This window comes from Aedes albopictus, chromosome 1 (assembly GCF_035046485.1).
Source record: "Aedes albopictus strain Foshan chromosome 1, AalbF5, whole genome shotgun sequence".
NCBI lineage: Eukaryota > Metazoa > Arthropoda > Insecta > Diptera > Culicidae > Aedes > Aedes albopictus.
Genome location: NC_085136.1, coordinates 166,725,832 through 166,747,533, shown reverse-complemented (window position 1 = coordinate 166,747,533; position 21,702 = coordinate 166,725,832). Strand labels below are relative to the sequence as shown.

The window sequence follows — 21,702 nt, the reverse complement described above, 5'->3', positions numbered from 1 at the left end:
CGGATTTTTTTTTAAACACAAAGGATGACATGGATATTATTGCAAGAACATTTGGAACGGTGGCAGAACTGTACACCCGCCTGAAACGTGAAGCAACGAAGGTCGGACTGGTGGTGAATACGGCTAAGACAGTGCATGCTGGTAGGTGGGACTGAGCGAAACAGAACAAACGTTGGCAGCAATGTTACGATAGACGGGGATAGTTTCGAGGTGGTAGAAGAATTCCTTGCTAACGGCTGACAATAACGTGAGCCGTGAAATACGAAGACGCATCATCAGTGGATTTCGTGCCTACTACCGCTCCAAAAGAAACTGCGGTCAAAAAAGATTCACCCCCGCACCAAATGTACCATGTACAAGACGCTAATAAGACCGGTGGTCCTCTACGGACACGAGACATGGACGATGCTCGAGGAGAACCTGCAAGCACTCGGAGTTTTCGAGCGACGAGTTCTACACTCAGAAAAAATAACATATTAAATTTAAAAGTTCTGCACTTAGATTGAGACCAGTTGCTTTTACACTTGGAAAATATGTGCAGCGCAATCAAATCTTTGCCGATTCAATCATGATAGAATTAATGTGCGTCGCTATTGGTTTTCAATCGTACGATGCATAGTTTTCATTATGACGAATAACAACATGATTTCCACGTGGGATTAGCTTCGAAATGTAAATAAATCAAATTTTTACACCATTTATGACCAAGCTGATTTTATTAAACTGTATATTTGAACTTAACACTAATGCATTACGTATTTTAGCACGTGAGTCGCAACTGCAAGCTTCCAGTCGCAGCTGTATCCGGCAGCTCCCAAATCGTTCACGAAATCGTCCTTGGTGAGGGTGGCGAAGCGGCCAACATTTTAGTGCAATTCTCTACAGAAAATACAAAAGGGATGTTTAGTTTGAAAAAGTTTGTACAGTCAGAATATTAAGTTGACTTCTTACCTTCATAAACAGCAAGCAACTCGGTCAACGGAGCACCACGTATGAAAATGAAATTTTTCACGACAAAGTGTGTGTTTTCTGTGCGCGCCATGTTCGTTCCATTCTATGTTGACAGGGTTGCTTTTTATGATGCTGCACTCTAAATATATTACAGGAAGAATGAAATATAATAATGCAACTTTTAAGTTTCATTTGTTGCACATAGAATGATTTTTCTCTCTCTCGTTCTCAATTCATGTGCTTTCTGCACTTAGATTCTATCAGTAAATTAATTTGAGTGTAAGGACGATCTTCGGCGGCGTGCAGGAGAACGGTGTGTGGCGGCGAAGAATGAACCACGTGCTCGTCGGACTCTACAGTGAACTCAACATCCTGAAAGTGGCTAAAGCTGGACGGATACGATGGGCAGAGATGGCATGCTCCTCAGAGAGCTAAGTGAGAAAATAAAAAAATACACATTACACATAGCCTTCATGATGAAAAAGAGTGCGTGTAAAAAATTATCTTCTGCTTGGTCCGACTGCACGCGCTCGGCATCGTTGTCGCATCGCGCACTACGGTGAGCGCAGGAAAGCAAGAGGAAGTACAGTCCAACACACAGCTCACATCGCAGCGCTGCGTTACTCTGTACTGTCGAGAGCATACAACTTGCAGCTCAGATGTGTAGCGCATTACTAGAAATGAGCGGAGCTCACGCAGAAGAAGATTGAGCTCTGCGATGTCTCGCGCAGCTGGTGTGGCAACTTACACACTCGCACTCTTACGCAAAGTTTTACGGCTGAACGTTGTGTGTTTGTTGCCGGTCCACATTCGTAGCAAAACAGAGCGGCGCACATTTTATTGAAGATGTGTACGCAGAGCTGTTTATCAGTGTATCTATGCCATCTCTGACGGTGGGCAGGGTTTGTTGCAAGAATGCCGGACAACAACCCTGAAAAGTTGACGTTTACTAACCATCCGGTTGGTACAAGAAGGCGTGGAGCGCAGAGAGCACGATGGGCGGACCAGATAGAGCGTGATCTGGCGAGCGTTGGGCGTGACCGACGACGTTGGAGAGCTGCAGCTACAAATCGAGTATTATGGCGGCAAATAGTTATCATGAATTTGAGCCTGGTAAAAGCAGATCTGCAATAAATGGTTATCAATTTCAGCACGCTGGAGATTCCAGCGGAGATTTACTTGCATTGTCTAAACCAGGTATTATACTTTGAATAATGCCTGGTTTAGACAGTGCAATTGACTTGATTCAAGTCAATGGAAAATGCCCAATTGAATGCAAATTGAACGTGTAAACACCACCATTCATCTCACATGAGCAACTCACTTGACTTGAACGAAAGTTGAACATGTTGAACTTTTTCATTCAAGTCAAACGAAATCGTCTCACTTGCCCCGTCTAAAACCGCGATTCATGTGAGCTGAATTCAAGTCATCTGTCAGTGAGATGAATTCAATTCAGTTTGCTTACGCTCCGCACGAGTTGAACAATGTAAACATGCTTCAACTGAGATGCATTCAAGAGCATTCAACACTTAAGTCATTTGCTCATTCTAAACACATCATTCCATTGGATTGAACATCTTTGAGAAGTTAGCAAGTGAAATGTTCGTTTCAGTTGAACAATGTAAACCAGGCATAACAGTTTCAAGTCTGAACAGCCTTAGGACGTTATGCTACAAAAAAATGCGTCATAAAGTCCTGGGACGTTATGGTATCGGACGTTTTGATACTGCGCCTTTTTCAGGATGCATTTCGTTTCTTGATGAGTTTTTTTTTTCTGTATTAACGAGATTTTTAGCCCTAGGCTAGTTCATCTCGGGACCCACGCTTTACTTCCCTTCCGAAGGAAGAACTCACATTTTGCGAGTTTGTCGGGAGTGGGATTCGATCCCAGGTCCTCGGCGTGATAGTCAAGTGTTCTAACCATCACACCAGGTCCGCTCCTCTTTTTCTTGATGAGTGTGAAATATTTCCCGGGAATCAGCATTTTCCCGGCTTTCTTGTCCCGAGAAATCCCGGGTTCGTTGCACCTTCCGTTCAACCAATGTCGACTACTAACACCAAGCCAGCTGCATACCGGCCTGAACGAACAACAACAATTTTGACAGATTGCGAAAAACAAAAGATTTCGCGTTCGCGGTTTGGTTCGATTCGATCGTCGTCGTTCGTCGCGTCTGCTGCGAGTGTTGCACTTATTTTGTCGAGACTTTTGTCCGTAATTTTCTTTAGTTATTCCATAGTAATTGCTCAATAATCATTCTTCAACATGTCGTTCATTGCCAAGACCATGTTCCGCAACGTAAGTATCGCCCAATAAATTGTTGTACTCCGTGTTTCCGGTGCGGTGTCCGATTATGTAATGCGCTGTGCCTTATTGTGTGTTTCAGATTCCGCAGCTGGCGAAAGTAGCGAAGGCCGGGACGATCCAGAAGAGTTTCATCCACACCGGTGAGTAACGGAGTTGAAAGTGAGAAGTACATAATTCAGATTTTAATTGTTTGTGTGGTTCGCTAGCACGATCCCTTTGCGTTGCTCAAGTACAGAAGCCGGCGCCGGCATTCTGCGGAACGGCTGTTGTCAACAACGACTTCAAGGACATCAAACTGGATGACTTCAAGGGGAAGTACCTGGTTTTGTTCTTCTATCCACTGGACTTGTAAGTATTCTCAATTTAGTTGAAAATCGAAGTTTTCGACTAGCGAAGTTGGATTTTTCTCCAAATCCATGCGTCGGACCTAACTTCGGAAGTGGTGCGCTGTATAGTAAACCTGGTCCGCTATACAGCGCACCACTTCCGAAGTTAGGTCCGACGCACGGCTTTGGAGAAAAATCCAACTTCGCTAGTCGAAAATTCCGGGATTCAACGGCACGTACAATATCTAATAATGATAGTGGGATTCCTGGGAAGTAGCTTGTCCATTCAGTAAGCTGCCCCTATTCTCATAACAGTTACATGGAACTGTTTCATGTTTGCATGGGACTGTTGTGCGAATGGGGGCAGTAAGAGTTATTTCTGTTTGCAAAATTATATCCTAATAAGAAAAGATAGTTGGGGGTTTCAATTTAGAAAAAAAATATTTTGGCGTAACGTCCCAACTGAAGCAGGCTTGCATCCCTCTGTTTACTTCCACAGTTCCAAAGCCTGCTAATGACCACCCGTACATTCACTACTCGTCATAAGTATGTATAACAAAAAGTATTGCATCACCCTGACTCACCTCGATATCTCAAAATCCAGAACATCTATAAAAATGTCGCCTTCAGAAAAAGCTTTTGGGTTACTGAATAACTTTGCTGAAGACAGCATTTTTGTAAGTCCTCAGGCTTTGGAGATATCGAGGTGAGCCAATGTGATGCAATACTGTTGCAATACTTTTTGTGAGTCTCCTGGGATTCTCTTAATTTATTCCTAGTTTTTCTCCATAAATTTTAGCTGAGATTTCTCAAGCATTTAAAGATATTTAGTATTTCATGTAAAATCAGTTGATAACTGTGGAAGTGTTCATGGAACACCACCAAGGTGAGATACAGGCTTTGTCTCATTTGGGCCGTTACGCCAACATGAAGAAAAACCCTGTGTTCCTAAAATAAGCATCGCATTTAACTTAGGTATACCTTTCCCTTTTCAGCACCTTCGTTTGCCCAACCGAGATCATTGCATTCAGCGATCGGATTCAGGAGTTCCGGGACTTGAACACTGAGGTGGTCGGCGTATCAGTAGATTCCCATTTCTCGCATTTAGCCTGGGTTAACACCCCACGCAAGCAGGGCGGCCTGGGAAAGATGAATTATCCCCTTCTGGCCGACTTGACCAAGAAAATCTCCGCCGATTATGGTGTCCTGTTGGAGGAGGCCGGAATCTCGCTGCGGGGTTTGTTCATCATCGATCCCAACGGTGTCGTTAGACAAATAACGATCAACGATCTACCCGTGGGACGATCGGTTGACGAAACCTTGCGACTCATCAAGGCTTTCCAGTTTGTGGAAAAACACGGAGAGGTTTGTCCGGCCAATTGGGATCCCAAATCCAACGCCGACACTATCAAACCGGACCCCAAGGGATCTCAGAGTTATTTCAACAAGCATGGATAAAATGTATGTCTATTTGAACTCATTATAGCGCTCCATTACAATATAGATTATGCAACTCTTTCAACGATTATTATCCGACCGCCTTGTTCAGTTCAGGGGGTGGGGGTACGCTTAATGATGTCTTGTTCGTCAATCATTTAGCATTTAACTCCTACAGCCCTTTTTTAATGCTTAAACGGTGTAAGGCCATTCGGCTGTGGGTAATTAGACCGAATGGCCATTGGGTCTTCTCCTGTCCACTGGATCATTAGCCCAGTCGGTGTTGCTGAAAGCTACGATTACCGGTGACGTGTTGCTTTCACGAAATTCGAGCCCAAATTCCAATCTGGAATTGGCTGAGGTAGTTGACGGCCGCACACAGATCGGACCTCGACGTCAAAGCAACGTACATAAGGCACGCGATTAATTAACGATAGGGCTTCTCCGTCCGTTCGAGGTTCTCTATACAAAGCTAGCTGCACTAGAGCAAATCCACTATAATCCAGCTCATAGTCCCGTTGCCATGCTGGTGGAAGGCGTTCTCGTTGCGGCCGAGCCGCGTTTCTTGGAGTACTCTCGTAATGCTGTGATTACCTGTCGCGCCGGTAAGCCTGGCGAGCCTGAAGACGAAGAAACGCGAGGCGTGTCAAAGAGTGGACGAAAGTTTTGACTCAGCCCATTCGGAGAGTGAAAGAAATGGTGGAAGACAAGACGGTGGCCGTATACAGGAAAACCCGAGCGAACGCTAATGCTCGGCCCGAATTTCAATGTGGAAAGTGAGAAAAAGGTTCTCCTATATTGTGTTGTGTGTAGAATTAGCTTAAGTTAAAATTCACAAATAAAAAGAAATTAAAAACAAATCCCCTCTATCGAACTGGTAGCGAGCATAGAAAAGTGCGCCCTAACGAAAGAAAACGCGGACGATATTAGAGGTAACAAATGCAATGATTAACCACGTGAACTACCAGCGACAAACACGACATTCACCGGAGGAGTGGATCCGGAAAGACGTCATCGAGTGCAAAAAGTTCCTGAAAGAAAATCCGAATTTGGTCATTACGAAGCGGATAAAGGCAGTAGAACGGTGATCCTAACAGCAGAAGAGTACCAAACCAAGATAAAAGACCTCCCTAGCGACAAAAGCACCTACAAGAAACTGTCGACCAATCCAACCAACAGAGTCCTGAGAAAAATCAACGGCATGCTCGATGAGTGGCATAACAAAGGGTACGACGCTCGCAGAGAAGGTTAAAGGAGTCAAGCTGCAACCCACCGCGAATCTATGGACTAACGAAACACAACGCACAAAGAAAACATGTTTACATCAGGACAAAGCCCCAGGTGAAAAGTAGAGAATTTGCGAGAATCGCAAGGTTCATTATGAGCTTTCCTACAAGACTTAGGGAAGATTCAAAAATTACGTCCATCGTTTTTCGGGATTTCTAGACCCCCCCCCTCCCCCCTCTGTCACGCAATTTCCCTATACCCAATACACGTACTGTCACACTTTTCTAGACCACCCCCCCCTCCCCAAATGTTGGACGTAATTTTTGAACGTTCCCTTATATCAAGTGTAGTTAGAGCTGGTGATCAAAATGCTCAAAATGGCATCGGCCTGAAGCAATTCATGCATGGCCTGAAACTAAAGGACTAGCTTACGTTCAGCAAATCAAAATCTGTCACAACAACGTGTGGTAATGGAAAGTCAATCACTCAGTTGGACCATGTCGTTATGTCAAAAAAAAATGGCGGGTTTGAGAAGGGCGTTTTACTTGCCACACTTGAGAAGCGACCATAAAATGATAGCATGTGTAAGAAAAAAGGAAACAAGAAAACGATCAGGAAGTCCGCATCAACATACAATACAATAACACCATACATGGCACCATACCCAACGAAAGTCCGTTACAATCTCGATCTTCTCAAGGGATACTTTCAAAGAGAAAATCGATCGGAACCTATTTATGAACACAAGCAGTATCAGCGTGATACATATTTACATTGTGATTGAGAATATACGTAGATGTGGTGGCAATTCAATCCAGGATTCAATCAACCGATTTCTCTCCACTACAAAATACTGAATCATTAATTGTGTAATTTTTATCCCAATTTAGATCCCCAAATCACTATATACTTAAATGAATGGCGGCTACACTAACTACAGAAACTGTCGACCAATCCAACCAACAGAGTCCTGAGAAAAATCAACGGCATGCTCGATGAGTGGCATAACAAAGGGTACATAGACGAACGCACGCAAATAAGGTTGAGGGAGTCAAGTTGCAACCCACCGCGAATCTATGGACTACCGAAAACGCACAAAGAAAACATGTTTACATCAGGACAAAGCCCCAGGTCGAAAGCAGAGAATTTGTGAGAATTGCAAGGTTCATTATTAGCTTTCCTACAAGACTTAGATCAAGCGTAGTTGTAGCTGGTGATCTGAATGCTCAAAATGGCATCAGCCTGAAGCAGTTCATGCATGGCCTGAAACTTAAGGACCATCTTACATTCAGCAGATCAAAATCTGTCACAAAAACGTGTGGTAATGGAAAGTGAATCACTCAGTGGGACCATGTGGTTATGTCAAAAAATGGCCTTTTTGAGAAGGGCGTTTTACTAGCCACACCTGAGGAGCGACCATAAAATGATAGCATGTGTACTGAAAAAAGAAACAAGAAAACGATCAGGAAGTCCGCATCAACATACAACAACACCATACATGGCACCATACCCACAAAAAAGTCCGTTATGATTTCGATCTTCTCAAGAATCAGGAAAAAGGGATACATTCAAAGAGAAAATCGATCGGAACATATTGATGAACACAAGCAGTAACAGCGTGATAATTATACATTTTTGCGATTGAGGATATCGATTTGGTTGCAATTTAATCCAGGATTCAATCAACCGATTCCTCTCCGCTACAAAACACTGAATCATTAATTGTGTTATTATGCCACTTTTCGCAACAAAAGCAACTAAAGCCAATGAAAAGCTATGCAGCTTTATCATGAATTGTGACCAGGTAGCACGACGTGTCCACCAACCCTTGCTTCAATGACAATATATTGCAGCGAATAGAAATCATGGGCAAATCATTGTCGAAAGCCGAGAACGTCGTTTGCATCCTTATTGTCGAGATGGCTGTCAAATAGACACTCCACTACCACCATGCTGATTGCCCGACGATGGGACATTACATATAGAAGGCACCAAAAACAATGATCCTTCAAACTTAGCGACAGAAGCGATCACGGCTATGGGTCACAGGGTCAAGGGAAAATTTAAGCAGGTTGGATAATAATGCATTTTCTAGAATCGCTCTAATTTCATGTAGAATAGGGCAATCTTTCTCAAATGAAGGGTAATGGTATTTATTTATTAATTTATTATTTTACTTGTAGCGTAAGATTTACATCTTTTCATTGCTTCAATGTTTAGATTAGAACATTGGAACACGTATCGCCAATCATTTTATCAATGATATAACGTGAATAATGTGGAACCCTACAAATGCTCTATTTTACGTTTCACTTGACGCCCTGTTACAAAAAATAAAACAGAACACTACAAATGCACAATAAAAAGCACACCACGATTGACTACAACCAACCCACTGTCCTAGTTCGTCCCGTAAGGGACTATAAAAGTTCATTTGGCCCCATCCACAAATAACGAATCATTGTAAAAAAAATCAATCCGACCATTATCGATCATCCTAATAGTTTGAATTCCTCAGACATAATATAGTAGGTGGTACATATGTAGAAAAAAAATGTACCGTAAAACGGGGTATCATTGATCAGCGGGGTAACATTGATCGGCTTAACCCTCCTCATGAAATGTTCAAATAAACAATTTTCATTGCATCAGTTTCTGCTAAGGAATTGTTTTTCGTAATCTTTTACTGTTTAACTACTAAATGACATAAGGTTCATGGAAATTGAGTTTCATTATCAAATAAAACGATTTTTCCTTAACTGTGTGTCGTAATGCAATGAAATGTTACCCGGCGGGTCGGATGGACCTGCGCTAGCACGAGAGACTCTTAGGGTCGGCGCGAGCTCGTCAAGGGTTCAAGAAAATGCACTTTTCTGTCTTTAACGATTTATTTAAACTTACGAGGTGTGTGAGTGTGGGAGGTGTGGCGTGTACTCGATGCGGACGGCCGGTGGAACTGCAGCAGTGGAGGGGTTCTGGACGCTCTGACGGGGCTTTGGGCTGTCCACATGCCCAGGACGTCCTCGCAGGTCCCTGAAGTCTTCGGAGAACACAAAACGGTCGACCGGGGCGCGGCTTGACCGTCGAGGCCGATGCTGCGGAGTACTGGGGCCTTCCAGGGTTACACCAAGGGGTCAGAGGACGCTATGGACTTTACTAACAATTAACATGAAGAACTAATTAATTTTAACTAACAATTAGGGGTATTAGGGGCATAATGGACACCCTAAGCAAATGAGTATGTTAGGCCTGTATAACAGAGTAAAACTTAACATATTATCAGTTGACTTACAACTATAACTTGTTTCCTACGTCTTTCAAACATTTACAGGAGGTAGAATGTCTTTATTGTGAAGAAATAATGAATTGTAAACCGTGTGTTTTTCAGGGCTGGCAGGAAAGGTATGGGGCGACATGGACACCCATCGGGGCATAATGGACACCTCTGTATATTTTATGCTAATTCTTTAGTTACATCGGCCAGTTAAGTAATTTGGCTACGGAGATCAATAACACAGATATAATACTCCATCTTAGACGAGTTTACTTAATATCAAAGTTAATTAAATAAACTTTAGGCTAAAATAATCGGATTGATTTTTTCCAAACTTTCTAAATCGCCTAACAATATGCAATGCACGTACATCCATTCGTAATTGCCAGTGTTTATTTCGCCCTGAATCGACTACAACATTGAAATTGTTATTTTAAGTAAATTCTGATCAAAAATAAAATACTTTATCCATGGCTAAATCTTCGCATACATGTGGATAAGGTAGCAATTCACTTGTTTTTATGGTGGACACATTCCAACACTCGTAATACCTTATTTGATGCTGCTTCGAAATTATAAGAATTTCACCATATGAAAAACATGTTTCAATTTCAATGATATTTGGTTATTTTGAAGGAATGGTACTTTTGAAAAATAGAACCATGGCTTGTTCCTTTACACTTATGCATTAAAAGTTTTACATAAAAGTCAACTGTTTCGGCAAAAAACAGAGGTGTCCATTTCGCCCCGAGTGTCCATTATGCCCCTAATCCCCCTACTAACATCAAATCTAACAATATGCAAGCTGTGCTATAACCGTCACAGTTTTTCAAGCTCTTGACGTGGAAACACAGGTTATTGCCCAAACAATTGCATTATGATTCATAATGCAACCCAAATAAATTGCATTATGACTCATAATGCAACTGCTTTTTATAGTGAGGAAAAGCAGGCCGTAGTGACACTAAAACGGCAAGTATAAAATTCAATATTATAGTTCCAAGTTGCAAAAAAGAAGTTTAAGACCTACTTTTAATAAATCGATTATTTTATTGAATTATTGAAAAGGAGCGCTTTCATAAAAGTTTTGTTTGTGAAATCCAACTCTAGGATATCATATTGAGCTTATACAATGATTTCGCATGAATGTTTGAGAATGCGTTTCTGCTTTTGTTTATTTGTATTTTTATGCAATTCAGTATCATAATTTTCATTTTGTATAACTCAGTTTGGTATCATAATAGCCAACTTTTCCGAACTGGATCATAATGCAACTGAAATGAGTTGCATAATGAAAAATAGTTGCATAATGTTCATAATGCAACTCATTTGAGTTGCATTATGAACATTATGCAACTCAAATGAGTTGTATTATGAAAAAATCATTGCATAAAATTTTGTATGGAACTCGTTGCAAAAATCGAATTTTTCAGCACTCTTCGTATTTATCCAACTCGGCAAGCCTCGTTGGATAAATGTACGACTCGTGCTGAAAAAATCAACTTTTTGCAACTCGTCGCATAAATAACTATTTTGCAACTTGGAACTATAATATTGAATTTTATACTTGCCGTTTTAGTGTCACTACGGCCTGCTTTTCCTCACTATAAAAAGCAGTTGCATTATGAGTCATAATGCTATTTATTTGGGTTGCATTATGAATCATAATGCAATTGTTTGGGCAATAACCTGTGTTTCCACGTCAAGAGCTTGAAAAACTGTGACGGTTATAGCACAGCTTGCTTGATTCAAGTTTTGCGTCTAGCTTGATGGAACACGTGGGTGATCCCGTTCAACCACCAGGAAGCATGATGATACTGATGGAAATGTTCATATTAAAGTGATTTTTGTTTATTGCAAAAAATGCAGTATGCAACTCGTTGCAAAACTCGATTTTTACAGCACTCGTCATATTTATCCAACTCGGCAAGCCTTGTAAAAATCATCATTTTGCAACTCGTTACATAAATAACTATAGCCATTGCCTACCTTTAGGCGTAATTCGCGATTTATAGAATTTTAATCCTAAAATAACTCAAAAAGTACACAACTTGTAAGATTTTGGACAACATATACAGGACCCCCAAATTTAGTAAGAGTATTTTCAACATAAACGAACATTGTTAACCCGTAGGCTACGGGCTTACAACAAAATTTCAAACCGCTGCCAAAGACGCAAACATCAATATTTTTCAATGAAATTTTGAGGATCACTTGGCTATTTGTTGTAGTTTCAATATGCTGGGAGCAACAAAAATTGGAGCCACGAGGACAGTTTTATTCCGATGGACGTCTGGGTCAGGAGGGGTAAAAATAGCATAACCTTCCTTTTAGCAAGGCCCCATTAGTTGGATTTCAAATGAATTTCATCTAAAAAGTTGTTAGTTCTATGTATTATTGTATATTACGTCAGGCCTGGGGGATAAGAAGTTTATAGGTGGTGTAGAACTTTTTCCAGGCCTCCAAAATATTTTCAATTTTGAGTCTCATTTCTATGCGCTTGTAAAAGATTTTGAGGCACGCAAGAAGTAGATTTTTCTATCCCAAGCTAGGTCTTAAGCATATTGAATTAAACCATAAGTAAAACTTGATGATAACATACTGTTTTCGTTAGAAAAATCATATTTTTCATGAAAGTAACACGATTTTACAAGAAATTGCCTACTTTTAGGCGTTTAGTGTTTCACAAAAGGTACCGCATTTATCGCCTAAAAGTAGGCAATTTCTTGTAAAATTGTCTTACTTTCGTGGAAAACATGATTTTTCTAACAAAAACAGTGTGTTTACCATCAAGTTTTACTTATGGTTAAATTCAATATGCTTAAGACCTAGCTTAGGACAGAAAAATCTACTTCTTGCGTGCCTTAAAACCTTTTACAAGCGCATAGAAATCAGACTCAAAATTGAAAATATTTTGGAGGCCTGGAAAAAGTTCTACACCACCTATATACTTCTTAAGCCCCAGGCCTGACGTAATATACAATAATACATAGAACTAACTACTTTTCAGATGAATTCATTTGAATTCCAACTAATGGGGCCTTGCTAAAAGGAAGGTTATGCAATTTTTACCCCTCCTGACCCAGACGTCCACCGGAATAAAACTGTCCTCGTGGCTCCAACTTTTGAGGCTCCCAGCATAATTGAAACTATAACTAATAGTGAAGTGATCCTCAAAATTTCATTGAAAAATATTAATGTTTGCGTCTTTGACAGCGGTTTGAAATTATGTTGTAAGCCCCGTAGCCTACGGGATAACTTAGGCGATCAATGTTATCCCAAATCAAAAATTAGGATAAAAAACTTATTTAAACATGTTTTGAAGTTTTCATCACAATACTTTTTGAAGTAGCTTTTCACATACTCAGAGGGTCAGTACTTGTTTTAAAAATATAAAACATGTATCGTTTGCTTAAGGGGATTAATCAAGAAAGAAAAATGTTGATCAATGTTACCCCGGATTACGGCACACTATTTTTTTTTTGTTTATACACTTTTAATGTATGCACCTTTTTATGCTCTGCATAAAAAGAGAGGGAGCTATTTAGAATCATTACTATGCATAAGAAAATGTAATGATGACGGTAACTACGTCAACAGTTGCCAGAGGGCGTTATAGCAAAGGGAGCAAAGGGAGGTTTCAGGTTTTGTTCATGGCGTCCGAGGGTTTCAATAGGTGCTAGGAGGTCTCAAAGACGTGAAATTGAATCTAAGAGTCGCCGCAGGGAGCTTTAGGGGATTTCAGAGGGGCTCTATGCGATCTCATGGGGCGCTTCAAGGAAGTTTTAGAGACGTTTCAAGGGGTCGCAAGGGGTTTCAAAAGCCCTCAGGGACGCTTCAAGGTATCTAAGAGGGTTCACAGGTATCCAAAAGGTCTCAGTGGTGATTCAGAAGGTGTCCGGGCTTTCACGGGGTTCAGGGAGTTTCACGGGGGTTTCTAGGGTGTTGCAGACGGTCCAAGAGAGTTTCATGGGGTCTTAGTGGCGCTTCCAGGTGCCATCAGGGTAACTTTAGGGAGTTTCAGAGGTTCGCTCCAGGGGTTCCTGGGGACGCAGGGGTATTTCAGGTGGTATAAGAGATTTTTTCCAGAGAATTTAGGGGGGTACCTGGGGGTCTCAGGGGTATTGCAGGGGTTCTTAGGAGGTTTCATACTCCGCTCTTGAAATCTCCGTATTTTTTTAATGAACGCCCTTAAGGTGAAACATCAAGAAATCCCATTGCAATTTTGCATACAAACTTTAGAGGCACAAATCTGACGAACGAAGCATCGAACCAAGCCGCACTTGATTATCCTGGCTTTGCTCACTTGCAAAAAGAGGCAGCTTTTTCCAAATCGAGCTCATTTGTTCACGAATTTGTAAGATTTGTGCTCTTGAAAACGTGAGTAGGGGTCCAAGTCGGCCATTGTGGCAGCCATATTGGTATTCTTTGAAGTTTCTCCTTAACCCTCCATGTGCATTGGGTGGGTCATTTTTGACTCAAACCTTACACTACGTCAGCTTGCTGGTCTCAACGTGATGCATTATGAATGTGATTACCGTTTAGGTAGGTACCTTTATCTTAAGAAAGAAGCCCCAATAGAGCGAGAGCAGTGGTGGTAAGAGATAGAACTCAGCCGATAGAGATGCTTACTCACCAGCATACTGCGATTCGGCATGCATTTATAAGAGCCACATTCATAGCCGTTAGTAAATAAGATTGATTGATTTGTCTTTACAAGTAAATAAGAATAAAACATAAAGAATTAGTTCTATGTAATTAAATGAATGTCAAATAATTATTTACTGTTGACCCATCAAAACTCTAATGTAATAGTCCCATTTGTAACATATACAGTAGTTTAGCTAGCTGTAATGCGCTCTAGGGGAAAGTAAAATGATGATATGATGATATTGTTCTACCATCTATTGTAGCAAGGCAGCTGCCTATAGCACTGGAATAATCTGAAAAGCGATTTGATCAAGATTGTGCTGTTGTTAGTGGTCAGTCATTCTCCTGTATGAAGGGCCAAAAAGGGTTGTGCGCAGAGTTTCCCATTGCTCATGTGTACATAAATGTGACAGCGAGCCTCCCACCAAATTGTCTCCCAGCACTTCAAAATCGCAGTGTGCTGCGCTGCTAAGAGGCTCACGAAAATCTGGTGGGTGCGAGCTAGGCATCTAGCTCCCGGGGAGCTCGTCTCATGCGCTGCGTGAGCTGTTGGTATTGTGCGTTTAGCACTAAATTGATTTCCGAAAAAAACTTCATTGACTTCCGCTGCCTTTCCTATGCGTTAAACGTAACGTCGGAAGTAGTGCGCTGTACAGTAAATCTGGTTTTCTGTACAGCGCAGTGCGCACTACTTCCGACGTAATGTTTATCGCATAGGAAAGGCAGCGGAAGTCAATGAAGTTTTTTGGTAACCAATTTAGTGCTAACGCCACAATATCTAAGGTGAAAAACAACTTCTTGGTAACGGAGAACCTTAACAACTTTTTTCCATGCAGAACACAAGTGTCTGGTTGGTCTATGCGATACGACTAAGGACTCTCAATGCAAAGGTTAAGGTTTCAATTCTCGTTTGTATACGAAGTTTTTGTCGTGAAATTTTCTAATTTAATCAGCACATGAGACGAAGCTCATGAGACACATCTTGAGAAAAATGAGGCACACAACTTTCAGTCTCAAAATGTACTGTGCTCCTGGGAGCTGGCTTGCAATGAGGCTCCCGTACATGCACACCAAATTTCGATTTTTTCATCCAGCAAAATGAATTGCTGGAATGTTATCAGCAAACTATAGTTTGCCGAAAATTCAGTATTGATAGCTGAAAAGTCAGCAAAATTATAAATTGCTGAACATCAGCAAAAGAGTTGTCAAACACTTAGAATTTTCCTAGGCATTTTTCTCGACACATTTTGCGCGCCCATGTCCGAGGCACTGAGCAAGCAGGAGGACGAGAAAACTCATCCGAAAAAGTTATAATTTTCATTGTGATTGACATTAAGTGGTATGCACCACTTCAGGAGTTAGCCCTCATTGAATTTACTTACCTCTGATTACCGAAAACTTATTTAAAACGAAAATTTCTACCAATATTTTTTTTCGTTTGGAAAGAAAAAAAACAAAAAAATTCGGCCGGACTCGAGCTCGGACAAAATTGCTGAATGACCAGCAAAACAAGCTGTCAAAATGCATTACCGAAAAATCAGCAAGAAATATTTTACTGGATGAATTACTGATTTTACAGCATGTCAAAAACCAGCAAAATTTTGCTGGTTTTCAGCGAATTAAAAATAGTGTGTGGGACTACAGCACGTGTACATAAACTCTGGTTGTGCGGAACCGCAAGCAGAGACACTTGCGCGAAACCCGCGTCAGGGGAAAAGAATCTCCTTCCAGAAGAAAGTTCTCACGAACAACTGCAAAATCAAGCCCTCGATTGACAGAATACTCCCAATAGATGGGGTCGAAGAGCCCGCCCTCAATCCACGGAATGTTAACAACAAGGAGGAGGCAGTTCCAAGCTCCTGTCCAAATCGTTTCAATCGGGTGCCCTGATGGTCCCTCTTTTTCCCAATATATGATGAGATATGTATGTGTAATGTATGTCAGTGTGTGTTGTGTATGTTTTGTTATACATTTGTTTGAAAAACAATCATAATCATGATTAATAAGCATTTATAAACAAAGCATTTACCTGATTACTCCTGAAATAGAATGTGGATTAGCAACAAAACATTAAAAAAAATAGCACATCAAATCTCGATCCTGGAATGTCTGTTCACCACTGATCGGCCACTTTAGGCATGAAAACATTAACAAGATCGAAATTTGATGCGGTGGTAGATCTTACGCCGCAACGCACCGTTCTAAGGTGATCTACCCACGTTACGGGGCCGCGCTCTAGGGGAAAGTAAAATACAAAAAAAGTACCTACACTTTGCATACACGCAAACACTTACCAATGGGATTAAGCGATATAAGGGAATTTTGGATAAGGAAAGAACGGATGAGGAATTAAATGGGAAATTCAGTCGGAACAGGGAAAATGAAGGGTCAGCTACCAGTCCCATAAGCGAAAACAGATCTTTTCCACTTGGTCATCAAGCGATTAAGACGAGCTCAGCCAAAGTGATTATACGAAGTTATACCCCGTGCAAGTTTTTAGGTATGAATTGGAGAAAGTTAATGGACTCGGTAGCGTAACCCTTGGTGCCCCTTTTCTATCGTTCATCATGACCCACTGTATTGTCGCGCTTATCTTAGATTCTCAACAAGTTGCGTTCGAAACGCGCAGCATCAGATCGCGCCAGACCGCGCCCGTATGATTTGCACACGGTGTGCACCTTGGCTAAAACTGTTTTTGCAGCCGCCAGGTGGGATCTGTCATGGATAATCAGCCGCCGTATACAAATCAAATGGGGCACAATCTTTTCGCGATTAACGACGGCTGGTTGAGATTGTCAGCATCTGAGTGATTAAGCTGGGATGCACAATATCCAGGTTTGGAGTCCCTGTCGAACCACCGCCAAGTAGTCGGGTTTCTCCAGAAGGTTTATTCGAACCCTTTTTTTTCTTCTAAACCATAGGGGGGAAAATCTGCTCAACAAACACCCTAACAGGAAGGTTAGGGTAGTGTGGAGTTTAGGCCGTCTTCTACAACAAAAGTAAAAGTCAGGACTACTCTATCCTCGACCCACTAAAACACATTCCTATGGTCGCCAAACCCTTCGTCTCTCCGGAACCACCAAGAAGGCATTGCTTCAGAGAGGGGTTAGTGCACATCGCACCCTCAAGGTTAGCTGCGTAGCCTGCAGCAACGAACATCGATGACTCGCTCTGGAGAGTCCATCACGGTAGCATGCTGGCGCTTAGCCAATTTCCCGAGTGGTCCTCGCCACTCCCTTTGTCCTCGGAAGGCGGGCAAGGTCAACCCCGCCTGCGCCCAACTGCTTTGCACACATCAAGAACTGATGCCCACGTGCAACCCGATCTGACCTGCTGAAGGCAAGGGTATCACTACCCTAGGGGGGGAAAATCTGCTCAACAAACACCCTAACAGGAAGGTTAGGGTAGTGTGGAGTTTAGGCCGTCTTCTACAACAAAAGTAAAAGTCAGGACTACTCTATCCTCGACCCACTAAAACACATTCCTATGGTCGCCAAACCCTTCGTCTCTCCGGAACCACCAAGAAGGCATTGCTTCAGAGAGGGGTTAGTGCACATCGCACCCTCAAGGTTAGCTGCGTAGCCTGCAGCAACGAACATCGATGACTCGCTCTGGAGAGTCCATCACGGTAGCATGCTGGCGCTTAGCCAATTTCCCGAGTGGTCCTCGCCACTCCCTTTGTCCTCGGAAGGCGGGCAAGGTCAACCCCGCCTGCGCCCAACTGCTTTGCACACATCAAGAACTGATGCCCACGTGCAACCCGATCTGACCTGCTGAAGGCAAGGGTATCACTACCCTTCAGGCCCTATCAGCTGCACCAGAAGGTTGCTGACAGCAGGGTCTCCACCTGCCCCGACCCTTGCCGGGGACCCCTTCCCAACCGCGGGCTCGGATCCAACCCAGTAGACCGACGCCACGACAGCACCGCTACCGGGACTTCCTCTCCGCGGCCACTTAATCGCTGTAAGGGTCGATCTCGACCGAAGGGCACCGGTATGACCTACGAAGCCGACTCCGAACCCCTGGAGCACCTCTTGTACTGCATCTGGACTAGCCATTCCCCGAGTCCACGCGCCACCTCCTCTGTAGCTCCCAGACGATATGGGTGATAGCCGTTGAAACGGCGTTTCAGCCAAACTGATCCCTACACATCCTCTGGACCAAGTTGTCCGGGTTTGTGTCCTCCCCGCATGTGGCAAGCATGCGGTCACGCATTGTGCGAAAACGCGGGCACACGAACAAAACGTGTTCCGCCGTTTCCTCTAAACCATTGCACACTGGGCATTCGGGAGAATACGCATGCCCGAAACGGTGTAGATACTGTCGGAAGCAACCATGACCTGTATGGACCTGTGTCAGGTGGAATGTAACTTCCCCATGGCGCCTATTAATCCAACTATCTACCCTCGGTATCAACCTATGGGTCCACCTTCCTTTGGTGGAACTGTCCCACGCGCGCTGCCATTTGACCATAGAGGCCATCCAGGCAGTCCTACGTATGCCTCTTGTGCCGCGCATTTTCGAAGCACTCCATGTCCTCACTGATAAGAATGCTGATAGGCACCTTACCAGTAATGACGCAGAGAGCGTCGTGTGACACGGTACGGTACGCGCTCGCAACCCTCAGGCACATAAGCCTGTAAGTACTTTCCAGCTTCCGTCGGTAGCATTTAGTACTTAGCGCGGTGCACCACGCCGGGCCGCCATACCTAAGTATGAACGTAGCAACACTAGCCAGAAGCTTGCGCTTACTGGCGTACACCGCAGAGCTATTGGAAATCATCCGGGACAGTGCCGCAATAGCTGTGTAGGCTCTTTTACAGGCATAATTGACGTGGCTACCGAAGGTAAGCTTATCGTCGATCATCACGCCCAAGTGTTTGACGGAGCGCTTTGACAGGATAGTGCACTCTCCTACACTGATCTCCGTCTGCTGCTCCGACTTCAGGTTGTTAACAACCGTCACCTCTGTCTTGTGGTGAGCCAGCTCCAGTTTCCTGAACCGCATCCACGCCTCCACAACCTTGATCGAGTGGTTGGTAGTCAACTTTACCTCCTCGATCGTTTCACCGTAGACTTCGAGCGTAATGTCGTCGGCAAATCCGACAATCACCACTCCCACTGGGTACTCTAACCTCAACACCTCGTCGTACATGACATTCCATAACACCGGACCCAGGATGGAACCTTGCGGGACTCCTGAGGTTATGTGAAAGCACTTCCGACCCACCTCCATTTCTAGGGTGGACTCGCCTAGGCATGGTCGCATCACACGCACGTGAGAGCACCGCTACCAGCTCGTCGCCGTCTGAACCGATTAAGTTTCGCTCACGGCGGAGCGCCTCCCTAAATACCCCTTCGTCGAAGTATGATGTCTTCCACCTGCGAGGGCTTGGCCTTGGCCTAGCCGCCTCTTCTTCTTTCCGCTGTCTGCTGTTGTTGTAGTCGATACTGTAGCGAACCGCCAGGTGGTTGCTGTGAGTGTAGCCATCATCTACTCTCCAGTTCGAACTACTTGTTAGGCCAGGACCACAAAAGGTCACGTCAATAATTGACTCCGCTCCGTTTCGACTAAAGGTACTCTTGGTACCGACATTAGCCAAGTCGACATCTAAGATGGCCAGTGTTTCTAGCAGGATCTGATCCCGCTGGTTCGTGAAACGGCTTCCCCATTCCACGGCCCAGGCATTAAAGTCACCCGCTATTACCACCGGCCTTCGCCCTGTTAGCACGGTCTTTAAGCGGTCCAGCATTTGCGTGAACTGCTCGATCGGCCACCGCGGAGGCGCATAACAGCTACAGAAGAAGACCCCGTTTACTTTGGCGACCACGAAGCCCTCATAGGTAGTAGACACCAACTCCTGGACGGGATATTTACCCGTCGTCCATATCGCCGCCATTTTTCTGGTCCCATCTGCGACCCAGTTTCCGTTGCCGGCGGGTACTCGGTATGGGTCCGATATGATGGCGATATCCGTCTCCCACTCAGAAACCGCCTGACAAAGCAGTTGCTGAGCCGCATCACAGTGGTTCAGGTTCAGCTGCGTTACCTGCACTGTGATTTGTTGTTGTTGTTGTTGTTTTTTTTTTTTTAATAATAATAATAATCCATTTATTTATCATTTGATAATTTACAATAAAACATAAATTCATCTTATTATCTAAACACATACAAACAAATTCATCTTCTTCGAACATTAATAAATCTTATTGTCTGAATCGTTCTTTAATCCACCTCACACAATTTCTCTTGAATTCAGGAACACTTCTCATAGTTCTTATTTCAATTGGCAATTCATTAAATATTCTTATTCCACTAAAATAAATAGATTTTTGCGTACTTATCATGGTAAATGGCACAACACGTAAATCATCACTTCGTCTAGTTGAATAATTATGTATGTTTCGTCCACGCAAAATAATATTTGTCAAGTATTCCGGCAAGAGGTTATTAGTCAATTTAAAGATTATTGTCAATACATTAAAAACTATTCGTTCTTTGACTGACAGCCATTGTAATGTGTCCAACATAACTCTTATGGGTGTATACCTGTTGCAGCTCAGAATAAACCTCATAAACTTGTTTTGCAATCTTTGCAATCTTTTCTGATGTATATCACTAGCTAAAAATATCACTGAGGAACAATAATCAATATGTGGTGCCACCAAAGTTTTATACACAAATATTTTACTCCAAAACGTCATTTGACTACTCAATCGAACTAGCATGCCGTACTTTTTCGCTATCTTTTTAATCACATTGTCGATGTGTGCTTTGAATGTCAATTTTTGGTCAATTAGGACCCCGAGGTACTTAAAGACCTCTACTCTCTCAATTTCAATTCCTTCAATATTAATTTTCAAATCTGCATAATTTAGCTGCTTCTTATTACTTATAATCATTGTCTTAGTTTTCTGAACATTTAATTTAAGTTTTTTCACTTTTAACCATGTATCCAATAATTTAATATCTTCTCTCAATTTTCTGCTAGCTGCCTCTGCATTTTTTTCTGCAACAAAAATCACCGTATCGTCAGCAAATAAATTAACATCACAATGTTTAATGGCCTTCTTCATGTCATTTATGTACAAAATAAATAGGAGAGGTCCTAACACGCTACCCTGTGGAACACCAAGTGGTACTAATTTCGGCGACGAAGTGGAATTTCCATACTGACAAATTTGCGTGCGATCAGATAAATAAGACTGAAACCACCTGAGAACGTTTCCTCCCATGCCATATTTACTCAAAGTATTCAGCATTTCCGGGCGAGAGATAGTTTCAAACGCACGTTTAAGATCTAAAAACAGAACAACAATCGTTTTCTTCTCTTCAATCATTCGTTTCCATTTATACAACAATAAATTAAGCGCAGATTCACATGAATGATGTTGTCTAAACCCTGATTGTTCATCTATTAAAATTTTTTCCTCATTTAAGTACTCAAGTAACTGGTCTTTTACTATAATTTCCAACACTTTCTCATATATAGGTAGCATATTAATAGGTCTATATTCTTGTTCACTGC

At 42.6% G+C, this 21,702-nt stretch overlaps 1 protein-coding gene across 1 annotated transcript; it reads left to right on the top strand.

The window, feature by feature from the left end:
- Positions 1–3,069: 3,069 nt before the first annotated feature.
- Positions 3,070–5,090, top strand: LOC109412192 (peroxiredoxin-2). Its single transcript, XM_029862048.2, has 4 exons — positions 3,070–3,250; positions 3,339–3,399; positions 3,466–3,607; positions 4,581–5,090. The coding sequence occupies exons 1-4, from the start codon at positions 3,218–3,220 to the stop codon at positions 5,041–5,043; spliced, it is 699 nt and encodes a 232-aa protein (XP_029717908.1). The 5' UTR covers positions 3,070–3,217; the 3' UTR covers positions 5,044–5,090.
- The last annotated feature ends 16,612 nt before the right edge of the window (positions 5,091–21,702 follow it).